General features: G+C 50.3%; 1 protein-coding gene across 1 annotated transcript in view; it reads left to right on the top strand.

The window, feature by feature from the left end:
* The window catches only part of CAPN9 (calpain 9), a 45,645-nt gene extending 33,833 nt beyond the window's left edge, over nucleotides 1-11,812 (top strand). Inside the window, exons 15-20 of the mRNA XM_006212366.3 lie at nucleotides 1,319-1,383; nucleotides 1,989-2,057; nucleotides 2,392-2,470; nucleotides 4,233-4,349; nucleotides 7,274-7,332; nucleotides 10,890-11,812. Coding sequence (XP_006212428.2) covers nucleotides 1,319-1,383; nucleotides 1,989-2,057; nucleotides 2,392-2,470; nucleotides 4,233-4,349; nucleotides 7,274-7,332; nucleotides 10,890-10,916 — 416 coding nt within the window. The 3' untranslated portion in view covers nucleotides 10,917-11,812. The remainder of the gene's footprint in view (nucleotides 1-1,318; nucleotides 1,384-1,988; nucleotides 2,058-2,391; nucleotides 2,471-4,232; nucleotides 4,350-7,273; nucleotides 7,333-10,889) is intronic.
* Nucleotides 11,813-12,158: the final 346 nt, after the last annotated feature.

Below are 12,158 nucleotides of genomic sequence, written 5' to 3'. Positions count from 1 at the left end.
TATTACTTACACGTGGAATCTAAAAACTAGACCAAACTGGTGAATATAATGAGAAAGAAGCCGACTCACAGAATACAGAGAATCAACCAGTGGCTACCAGTGGGGAGGGAGGGTGGGCCAAGGAAGGGGAGGGGAGTGGGGGGTGCAAAGAATTGGGTGTAAGACAGGCTATGTGCAAGGATGTATTACTGCACAACACTGAGAATACAGCCAGTGTTTTGTAATAACTGTAAATGGAGTGTACCTTTAAAAATTGTATAAAAGTTAAAAACTTTCTAAAATGTATACAACTCAGTGGATTTTAGCATGTCCATAGACTGTGCAACCGTCACCACAATCACTTTTCATTTGATTCAGAACATTTTTCCATCACTCCAAAAAGAAACCATGTAGCAACAGAGTCACTCCCCTTCCCCTCGTCCTTGGCAACCACTCATCTGCTTCCTGCCTCTGTTGATTTGCCTGTTCGCATATGAAAGGAATCATATAAAATGTGGGTCTATTGAGCTGGCTTCTTTCACTTAGCATGACGTCCTTCAGGTACATCCGTGTTGTAATGTGTGTCAGGACATCTTCACTCGCTTTTATGGCTGGATAAGATTCCGTTGTGTGAATACACCAGGTTTGGTTGATCCGTTATCCATTGATGGACATTTGGGGTGTTGCCACTTGTTGGCTGTTATGAATAATGCTGCTATGAACAGTTGTGTACACGGTTTTTGTGTGAACATGTGTTTTCATTTCTCTGGGGTGTGTAGTTAAGACAATTGCTGAGGTACGTGGTACCTCTATAGTTAATGTTTTAAGAAGCTGCCTGATTGTTTTCCAAAGTGGCTTTTTAACCTCTCCACTAGCACTGTATGAGTGTTCATGTTTCTCCAGTCATTTTAAATCTTCCCTTTTAAACTCAATTTTAAGAGCGTTTTCCCAGATCAGTAAATGTGCTTCAAAAATATGATTCTTAAGGATTGGGTAATAATTTATCACGTGAACATAACCTGATTGTCCATACCCTACCATTGGTCATTTCTATCATTTCTAAATTTTCACCAGTATAAATAACCTGATGATAAAAATCTTAATTTAGAATTCTTTGCTTGGGATTCTTAAAACTAGGATAAATGGAAGGAAGGATATTTCCATTTTTAAGGCTTTTAAAAATATTTTTCCTCCCCAAAGGCCGTGTTCTACTGTCCCTAGTGTCTTCAGGGTGACCCCGTCACCACCCTCACCAGCCCGGGTCTAACCACACTGCAGGTAGGGAGTAGGTTGATCTTTTCAGGGGTCAACTGAATTCTGCTTTCTTGTGTGATTTCAGAAAAGAACATCAAATTCAAGAAGCTCAGCCTAATTTCCTGTAAAAACATCATTTCTCTAATGGATGTATCCTTCCAAATATGCGGGCAGAAATAGATGTTGAGGCAGACTCTCCTGGAACGTGGCATCCTCAAGTAGTAGAATAGTCCTCTTCGCATAGAATAGCCAAAGCCTGGGAGACCGTGGTGCCTGAACTGGGACAGAATCAAGAGGCGCAGATTGTCCAGTGGGGGGAATGTCTTTGAAGGGACTTGGGGATCTTGGGGCCACGTTGGAGTCCTGTCCAAGCGAATGAAGTATTTTTGTGTGTGTGGTTTTTGTTTGTTTGTTGTTTATTTTTTTATTTTTTGGAGGGTGGGAGGGAGGTAATTAGGTTTATTTATTTCTTAATGGAGGGACTGGGGACTGAACTCAGGACTTCACGCATGCTAAGCACGCACTCTATCACTGAGCCGCACCCTCTCTGCCGTGTGTGTGTTTTCAACCTTTCTATTGCCATCCCCACCTCACCCTTCATTCATGGGATTCATGGCTTAATAGTTAAACCACTTCCCTCACAGCCTGAATAGCACCCACGCCAGCCCTCCCCCTCCCTCTCCCCCTCTGCAGCCCCAGGAGGCTTGGGGTGAAATGATTCTCGAATCTTCTCTTCCTTAATGCACTCCGCACAGACCAGCGGTAATGGGAAGTTAGAGTTCAGGGAATTCAAAGCATTCTGGGAGAAGCTGAAGATGTGGACAGTACGTAACTCGGCCAGTGCATGGGGGACCGGACAGGCCTGGAGCAGAAGGGGGTTTTAAAGACCCAGGTGCTGCTGGCCAGTGGATATGTGTCCAGAAAGGGCGGAAGGGAGGAAGTCATGGTGGAACGCCAGTACTTACTTCCAATACCGAGGGAAGGACCGCAGTGCTTCCACCCCAACTGAAAGGAAAACCAAGGGACCCCTTTCTTGGAGGCCCTAACGCAACCACTGCCCCTTCCAGCTGGTGAGGAGTCCTGGTCCTGTGCGGGCCACCGAAGGGGCCTCGGCGGGGCCTTCAGATGCTCGGGGCCTCAGCGTCTCTCTCCCCACAGAACCTTTTCCTGCAGTTCGATGCTGACGAATCCGGCACCATGTCCTCCTATGAGCTGCGGACCGCCCTGAAAGCCGCAGGTAAAGGAGGGCCTGGGCCGTCTGCGGAGGCCGTGCGCCTCTCACGGCCCGAGGAGGGGCCGGTCTTTGAGCAGAACTGCTGCTTCTTCAGGGCAGAGCCGGCCTCAGACTCAGGACTCGCTCCCTCTCGTCAGGGCGCACGTTTTAAACCACCGTGCGACATGGGCAGGGGTCTTTAAAGTGTGTCCACTGGGCACGAGCCTAGCCTGACCCCTGCAGGCCTCAGCCTCCGGCCAAGTTTTCTGGCCAGGTCCTACGTGACTTTGGTGGCAAGCTCTCTGTTCCCAAACTTCTCATTTCTGCCTTCAGATGACGATTATCACGCCATGCCGCCCCTGTGGTTGGGCATCAGGTTTGGCGTCGGGTTTGGGGTGCACAGAGCTCTGTATCCCTCTGCCCCTGTGGCCCTGGCCCCTTGCTTCGTCACTGGCAGACCAAATCCAAACGGAAGCTTCCATGGTAGTTTTTACCCATTCGCTGCAAGAAGGGTGGGCTCCAGATGGCACTCCTAGCCCTGTGGCAGTCACTGCCGGGGAAGCCTGTGTCTCTGGGGTTCAGCTGTCCTTTGCATGTGACGGAGACCACAGCCCACAGCCCCCGCCCAGCCGCAAGGCGCCCCTCACAAAGCACGCTTCACAGACACGCCCCGGGGACCGGCCAGAGCCTGAGACCCGGCTCCCTCCCAGGTAAAACAAACATGGGGAAACACTGTCAGCCTCGTGGTCTGATAAAGGACATTATGTGCAAAACCAGGCCCAGCTTGTGAGGGCAAAGAGGACAAAATCGGTTATAAATGTGGAGAGAGCCACAGAGGAGAAGGGCCTGGCTCCTCAGGGGCTGGGGTCCTGGTTCCTAGAGCAGGAGGACAGAGCAGGGGCAAAGGGAGCCCTTCAGAGACGGGGTGTGGCCATCTTTCTTTTCCTGGCTTGGGGAGGCGAGGGGGCCAGCCCCCACCCGCCCCTCCTCCAGCCCCAGGGGGCACACACTCCAGGGTTCGGGCAGCCGGCACCACCGTGCGGACCCCAGGAACCGCCTCCGATTGGCCTCCTCGCTCTGACCGGGGTGTGAAGAGGCGGGAAGACCCCAGGCAGACTTCTGAGCAATCCTTTGAACATTTCCTGGAAAGTAAGCAGGCAGGGGGAATGGATTGGAAGTGGGGAGCACTGGTTTGAACTCAAAGCCTTAAACGTCGAATCTAGAAGGAGCATTACTTCGTCTAAACCCCTCACTCGACCAAAAAGCATGCCCAGACCCAGAGGAGGGAAGCAAAGCGTCCGTGCCTGGTTCTCCCTCCCTCAGGCGTGTGTTTCACTGTGGGCGGCAGCATCCCCTTGGAGAAACGCTGTCTACAGAGCCCCACACCTCTGGGCTAAAGTGCCCGTGAGAAACCCCCACTTACTGGGGGCATCCTGGCAGGAATCCCCCCTCCTAGGGCCAGCGGGGGCGGGAAGTACAGCCCTAGAACCAGAGGAGGCTGCTGTGGGAACAGGCATGGGGCTTGGATGCTGTCTGGCATCAAGTTCCCCTGAGTGAGGCTTCCTGAAATGTCAGCAGGACCCCGTGGGTGATGTGAGGTCAAAGCCACGACCCCGAACTCGGTGAACTCAAAAGGCAGAGACACACTGGCACACTGCACGAGGGCAGCGCCCCACCGGGGCCATCACCCCTTACCCCATCCCTCTTGCAGCCAACTCAGTTCTCCCAAAGTTGCGTCCTGTGGGGCTCAGCGGGGGTGACCGTGCCCCCTCCCTTGTCCCGACAGGCTTCCAGCTCAGCAGTCCCCTCCTGCAGCAGATCGTCCTCAGGTGTGCGGACCAGGAGCTCCACCTGGGCTTCGACGACTTCCTGAACTGCCTGGTCCGGCTGGAGAACGCAAGTCGTAAGTGTCCAGCGGGGCTGTGTGTCCTGGGGCCCCAGGGAGACCCCATCCCATCTGATCACCTTGTTACAGGAAAAAATGGGATGCACGAGGATGGCTGTGTCCCAGGTAGCAGTCAAGTCCCTGGATGCACCTCACCAAGTAAGGGGCCTTGGCTTCGCATGTTAAAGAATTCAAGAGCGAGCCATAATTAAGTAAAAGAAGGTTTATTCAGAGAGATATACCCTCCATAGCAGAGTGCAGGCTGTCTCAAAAGGCAAGAGAAAGGCCTGGGAGATACGCATTCCATAGGCAGAATGGGACCACCTTACTCAGAAGGGAGAGTGGGTAACACGTACATTTTGTGTTGATAAAACAAGCCCATCTCTGCTTTGTGAACAGCCTTCTCTCTCACTCGCCTTTAGAACACAAAGCTTGGATTAACTCGTAAGTTTCTCTAGGACATGTACTAAGAAATGCTACAGTGGTGTTCGCAGGACTCCTCAGCATTCGACTAGCCACTCCAAATCTTAGGAAAATGTTCCATTCTCTGAAAGAAATGCATGTATAAAACTTCCTTCATCTTCGCTGTTGGTAACACGCTCGGCCTCAGAGCGCGGGGTCGGCTGGTCCCAGGAATTGGCCATCACCCACGTTTTGGCCTTTTACGGGCAGCCTTGAAACTGTCCTGGCACCTGTGGGGGTGACATCTAACAGCTAATGTGTTACAATGAGCAGATATTGAAGCGCAGGGTCTGCTGGGAGTTGAATCTTCGCCATCTTGGTGTTAATTGCTGTGTCATTCTTTTCATGGTTATGCCCCGCCCCCTTCTGTCCTGTCTCAGCCTTCCAGGAGCACAAAAAAAAACTTGCTGAAAATTACAGCACAGACAGGCCAAGCATAGGGATCTAGGTGACACGTGTGGTTCACGAGGGTTTGGGATGTATGCATCGTCCCTGCAGTGGGTTTGTGACAGTCCTTCGCCATCCACTCACAGTGTCTTTGTGGGAAGGTGACCGAGTAGGGGTGGGGTTCCTGCCTCAGGTCTGAGAGGTCATATCCCACCACTGCACACAGGATCAGGAGCCCCCCTCCCTCGGTCCCCGTCCCTCCCCCCATCCCCTTTCTGGGCTTTGTAAGCCCTAGGCCCCGACCCAGTTACCTGACACAAGATTTGTCACCCCAGGGAGAGAGAGACCACGCATGGGTGGTCCTTAGCCTTGGCGGCCTATGTCCACCACCCCTCCCAGGGAGGGCGGGGTCACACAGCTGAAGCTGAACCAAGCACATGGGGGCCTGTAACTCAGCGCCAGGGCAGCTACCCTGGGGGACCACCTGCCGGGGTGACCCCGGGATGCCCTCGCTTGGTTAAATGCCATCTTGAACCTTAATAATTTTTTAACTAGGGGTTCCAAATTTCCGTTTTGCCCTGGGCCCCACAAATTTTGGAGCCAGTCCTGCTTGGCACCGTCTGAAGTCCGTTTGCTGGGTGACTTCCAGGCACTGGCTAAACCAAGGTGGGGTCTGTGCTCTTGGTTCCGTGGGAAAGGCGGTCACTTTAATTAGACTTACAGGGTGGTCAACCTGTAATGAGATGTGATGACTTGTCTTCTTGCAACTTCCCTTTTCCTTTCTGAATCTGCGCAGCCTCAGTCCTTTCCTCTAGGGAATTCTCAGCTTGTTCTTATAACCGAGGAATATCAGGGACAAGACACTTAAGACTTAAAACATCACCCTCTCCGGGACCCTCACGTTAGCTTCACCATTGGGAGAACTTTAAATGCACTAAAGCTAAGGCTTTACTCCAGGCTGATTTTAACCTTTTTTCCTAGAAATTTTTGCTCATATTTTGCTTTATACTTAAGTATAAAGAATAGTATCAGTCTCCTTGAGCCCCACCCCCACCCCTACTTCTCAAATCCTGCCACACACGACAGTCCCTGGGAGAGCTTCCAAAAAATGTGATGACCAGGATGCACAGACCAATTAAATTAAAATCGAAGGGGTGGCACGCAGCATCTTTTTCCTAAACCCAGTGGTTCCAGCACTTTCTAACCAGCCCAGCCTCAGCAATTATCATCTTGCTAGCCTTTTTCCTATGTTCCCCTAATGCGTACATTTTCTTCCCCTGAATGATTTAATAACAGATTCCAGAAACTTGGTCCTTTCACCTGTGAACATCCCTATCAGATAGACTTGTCTTTAGCATATGTCGTCCTGCCACCTGCACCCCTCACAAAATTCTCAGGAAGTCCTCGGCATCCACTAAGATCTGGTCCATGAAGAGACTTACCAGGTGGCCGGGCTGCTGGGCTCTGTGCCCTTTGTTCTGTGGCAGCCCCCTCCCTCTTCGTGTTGTATTTTAAAGCTCCCAGGGTGACTCACAGGTGACGCTGGGGTTGGCTGGCTCCACATTTCAACTGAGATGTGGAGGCTGAAGCCAGGAGAGGAAGGTAACTGTGTTAGGTTATTCAGTGCGGCACGCAGGGCGTCCAGCTCAGACGGACTCCCTCTCCAACCCACGTTCCACCCACGTGGGGGTCCATCCAGGGCTCACCTTCTCAACAGGGGCTCATAGAGACTGACCAGCTTTCAAGACTCATGCAAAACTCTCTCCATCTGCTTTTTTTCTGGGGAGAAGGTCCACGGATGGCAGTGCAGATCAGGGAGGTGTTTCGGGTCCAGGAGCTGGCCGGCTGAGCGGTGCCCGGTAGTCGGCAGACCTGCGATGCTAAGGCCACCGGCTTCTGCCATCCCAGGAATTCCAGACGCTTCCCCCAGTTGAGAGAAGTCTCTTCCCTGGGCCCGAGTCTGGCCGCCCTAGAGGATGCTCGTCCCTGCCAGCAGATGGGGCAGCGCCTCACAGGCCCCTCGGTGGCCGGCAAATAACGAGTCCCGTTGAGGGCACTTCACAATGATGCCTTTCTTGTGTCTCTCCCATCAGGGGTGTTCCAGGCTCTCAGGACGAAGAACAAGGAGTTCATTCATCTCAACATAAACGAGGTATGACCGATCCAGAACTTCCGCTCAGGGATCCGGCCAGGGCTGGGCAGAAGCCACACTCCAAAAACGCTTGCCGAATACATGATCCCACGTGGGGATTAACACCTCTCCTCGGGGTAGTTATAATAATAACATTGCTCATTTTTTGAGGTGCTATTCATTTAGCACTCAATATGACCACAACAGCCCTTCGAGCTAAGGACTAACAGTATCCCCATTTTGCAGAGGTGGTAACTGAGGCACAGAGAGGTCCATCTCTGGAAAGAGTGAGCGAGCCAGCCCTGCCCGCTTGTCCTTCCCCTCCTCCTGCCACGTCAGCTCCTCAGCCCCCTTCCAGTCCCATGTTATGAACTTCAAAACTGCTCAGAGACTAGATCTTAACTGTCCTCACTGCAAAAAAGAAATGAGGATGTCACGTGACAGGTGCTAGCTGACACCACGTGGTAACCATATTACACTGTATCAACGTCTCAAATCCACACATTTACACCTGATACTGATGCCATGTCTTGTGTTAATTTTATCTCAGTAAAACAAATCAACAACATAAAAACAAAAGAAGAAATGCAGAGTGCCAGGCCCCATCCCAGACCCACTGGATGGATCTCATTTTAGCAGGACCTGCAGGAATTCCTAAACCCACTAACATGTGAGAACACTGGTTAGACATTCTTCTGCCCAAAGGTGGGGGGGTACTACAGGACACTTTCCTTTAATCATTTTTGGGGGGGGAGCGTAATTAGGTTTAGTTATTTATTTATTTTTAGAGGAGGTGCCAGGGTTTGAACCCAGGACCGTGTGTATGCTAAGCATGCGCTCTGCCACTTGAGCTATACCCTCCCCACAACGGTCCTGTAATTTTTATGTCTTTTTTTTTTCTTTCTCTCCCTGTGCTTTCTGTCCAGCTTTGCTTTTCCTAGGACCGAAGGGCGGTAAAGCCAGGCAGCCTGTGTCCCCTTCCCCATCTCTGAGCCTTCTCTTCTCCCCTCCCACGTCTGTGCTCTCACTGCACGCATTGCCAAATTCATCAGTAACTCTGGATCTGGGTACCGTTTCACTGTCTATTCCCAGAAGAGGGGGTTGATGGCGGCGTGTATTAGACAGGGCGTGGAACTGTCAGTCAGCCCGCCCAGTGTGTCCGTCTCACCATTTGCAGAGAGCTGGGCCTTACTCTGAACTCGGAAGTCTGGTTTATGACATCATGTAACTTAGCAGTCTGTCGTGCTGACCGATTGTCTCATGGGTGGCTCAGACCCCTGGATGTATTACAGTTTCACTGAGAACAGAAACTGGACCTTTCTCCTTTCTGGTATTCTCTCTCACCTGTAGCTGGCACAGTGCATTCAGTCTATGTAGCTCCTCTAACTGGCAATGTACAAAACACCCCAGGACGCCATTGAGAGAGGCACGCACTCAAGCTATCCCTTATGGAAACGAGACGGGCCTCTGGCCCACCTTTACTTCTCACTTACTGCAAAGTTTTGCTGCCAGTAAGCATGAAGAAAGGGTGGCCGTTGCCACGTGTGCACAGGGCAGGGGAGAGTGGGCAGGCTTGGCTGGCATTCGATGGCTCTTAGCCAAAGACCGCAAAGTACCAGACGCATGGAGCCAGCATTCCATTGTTTCAGGTTCAAGGTGCCCCCAACCCAAGTGTCCACAGATGTGAGGGCTGGAGTGAGTTCTGTGTCCCCATTTCCTCCTCCTCAGACCGAGCCATTTGTTGTAAGCAAATGTCCTCCCCTCATACTTACCACTCTCCAAAACAGCAGGAAAAACCCTCTCTGTCTCCCTTTGAACCTGCCGCCCTAACTCTAGCTGCAAGTTAGAATCGTCTAGGGGAGATTTTAAAACCTCAAAGGTCTGGTCATGCCCCCGATCAATTAAATCCAAATCTCTGAGGGAGGGGGGGCCCAAGCATTGATGTTTTAAAGATTCCCCTGGTGTGCCCAGTGTGGGGCCAAACTGACAGCCACTGTTTTAAACGCCCCCTCCCCTCCAAGCCTTCCTCTGGCCGGGCCGGCCTCAGCTGCAGCTACTCTGCTGCCAGAGCCTGTGTGTCTTCCTCCAGCCAGCCGCCTTCCAGAACCCTGGCCTTGGCACATGCAGTGCCCGGGAAGGAGGACAGAGAGGAGAGAAAACCATCCCACGTAATCATGTTCCCCCGAGTCACTGTCACGATAAAAAAGCTGGTGGGAGGCATATGACTGTCAAAACTCTTCTCTCAGAAATTGTTAGCAAAAGTAGACCCCCCCCCAAATCATTAAGGACACAGAAGAAATAATAGCAAATGTCAACAAAACCAAAATTTGGCCCATTGAAAACGATCAATAAAATGCATAGACCTGATTCAATATGGGGCAAGGCTTGGGGGGAGGGCAGGGGGAGGGGAAGGAGGGCGAGAAGGAGGGAGAGTTGGAGGACAGAGGGCGTGATCGCCAGTATTAAGGAAATAAGGGACATCGCCACACTTACTACGTGACATTAAGGCGGTGCTGTGGGAAAATCCAGGGCAGTAAACTTGAGCACTTAGGGAAAATTGACATTAATTTACCAGAAGAGACACACAAGAGAAACAAAATCAGAACAGCTCTGAAATTGATTTGGTATCTAAAACCTCACTGCAAACAAAATTTGAGACCAAATAGCTCTACTGATGAGTTCTAAGAAACACTGAAGGAAGAAACACTATAAAACTTACAAACTCCTTCAGAAAATAAAGGAAGAGAAGATACTATATATATATAGTATGTATGTATGTATGTATAATCTGAGTTAGCAAAGCCAGAACCAGATTAAGAATTGATTAAGAAATGAAACAAAAAATAATTCTCTACAAAATCAAATTCAGCAATAATCAGGAATGAAAGATAATACGTTATGGCCAAGTGAGATTTATTCCCCAAATGCAAGGCTGGATTTAGCATTGCAAAAACCAACCAACGTAACGTGTTGTATTAATAATTTAAAAGAGAAAAATATGGTAATTTTAGTAGACATAGAAAGGGCTTTTGATAAATTCAAGATCCAGTTGTGGTTATGGAAGTCTACCATAAAAGACCAAATACATTCCAAGAAAATAAAGATGAAAAAGAGAAAAAGAAAAAATCTGGTGGGAAGGAGGAGGCAGGAAGTCCATCCGCTTCTTCACCAGCTCACTTGTAAAGAGCCCAGACGCCCAGCCTGCTTCCCTTTCCTGCAGACCCTCCATGACCAAGGATCACCTCCAACCTCAAAACGTTCTTGTCCGAGAGGAAAAAATGCTGATTTTATATTGCTCTGCTGCAGGTGCCTCAGGGAGGCTGTCTGTTTAACAGGGAGGAAGTACATTTCTCTCTCTTTCTCCCCATCTGCCCTTGACCTGAGCTCGCTTGGGAAGGGCTCAGGACCTCTGGAAAACTTCAAGTGCTGAGAATTAACTAGTTTTTGTAATGTCTCATGTTGAGGCAGAAGTCCACATTTGCAGGCAAAATAATCAGCTGGTGGGACTCCTGCTACGTCAACAAACAGGCTGGTAGGAAGCGGAGGGATAACCATTCTCGCTCTCCTTTTATTCCCAGTTCATCATCTTGACAATGAACATTTGAGGCTTCTCTGGCGGGGATGCAGTCTGTCTGGCTGAGTCTTGGTTTGGACCATGAACTTCAGAACGTCTGCTGGTGTACAGCCTTCAGGCACAAGCATCTCTCCGCTTCCACTGTCCCACCCTATTGTGGCCCGCCCCTCCTCCTGATCTTGGTAAAATGAGGTGGACTCAGCTGTGGTCTCTGATTTGATGCTCCTTCTTTGGAAAGCCACTGGCCCGAGGTGGCTGTTGCCAGCACCTGTGCCTTCCATCCAGGTTAAGGCATTGCCAGCAATGCCTCCCCCACACTTCCCCCACCTCCTCCCATTACTAACTCTTCAAAGTGCAACTTGGTGCACAGAACCCTGGTTTCCACATAGCTTCAATCATTGTACTCAAACATCCTCCACGGAACAATGCTTTTATAAATGTGTCTGTGGCCTGAGATGAGAAGGGAAAGGTGTGAGGTCATAAGTAAGTATTTTCTAGAGGGGGTATAGCTCAGTGGTAGAGCATTTGACTGCATAAGTATTTTCTGCATCCTGGGCGTGATTCCTCATTAGGGCAAACCTCAGGGAATCCTGGATGCTTAGTGATAAGAATGGAATAACATGGAGGTCTCTGCCTCCTCCAAGAGCTGGTAACCACCACAGCCTCCGTCCAGTCCAGACATTCTTTGTGTCCAAAGCTTTTGGGTCAGAAAAGCCAGATACAATGTTGTTTTATCTCAGGGAGTCCAGATTCAGGTCAGACTTGATCTCATTCATCTCCCCCATGGTGGGGGAGAAGAGAATGAAGCCTTGCTCTAGCTCCTCTAACAATGAACAGGAACATCCCACCAAATTGGAATAATGGAAAAACCATGATAAGATCTGGACTCAGTAAGTGCTAGGTCTCAGGTTCTCATTAATACACTTGTGGCAGATGAGGCGAAATGGAGGGAGAGGTGGCTGGGATGAAATCAAGTTAGAATGAAGCTTACCTACCTACCCCTGGGTAAAGAGGCCAGGGCAACGTGGTCTCCTCCCTCACTGCCCTTCCCCAAGTCACCCAGCAACAGATGCAGGATGGGAGTGTTGTATGATGACCATGTTTCTGTCCTTGACATTTGACATCTTGAGGCCTTCTGAGCCCAGAGGGACTAACCCTCCCTGAGCTACTCAGATTCCGGGACAGTAAACAGTTCACCTGAGAGTGTGCCTTTCACTTGCAAACTCACCAATCCGGAGCCTACATCCCAACTACCTCTTTTATTGGGTTCTCA

This window comes from Vicugna pacos, chromosome 11 (assembly GCF_048564905.1).
Source record: "Vicugna pacos chromosome 11, VicPac4, whole genome shotgun sequence".
NCBI lineage: Eukaryota > Metazoa > Chordata > Mammalia > Artiodactyla > Camelidae > Vicugna > Vicugna pacos.
This window is presented reverse-complemented; position numbering and strand designations above follow the sequence as displayed.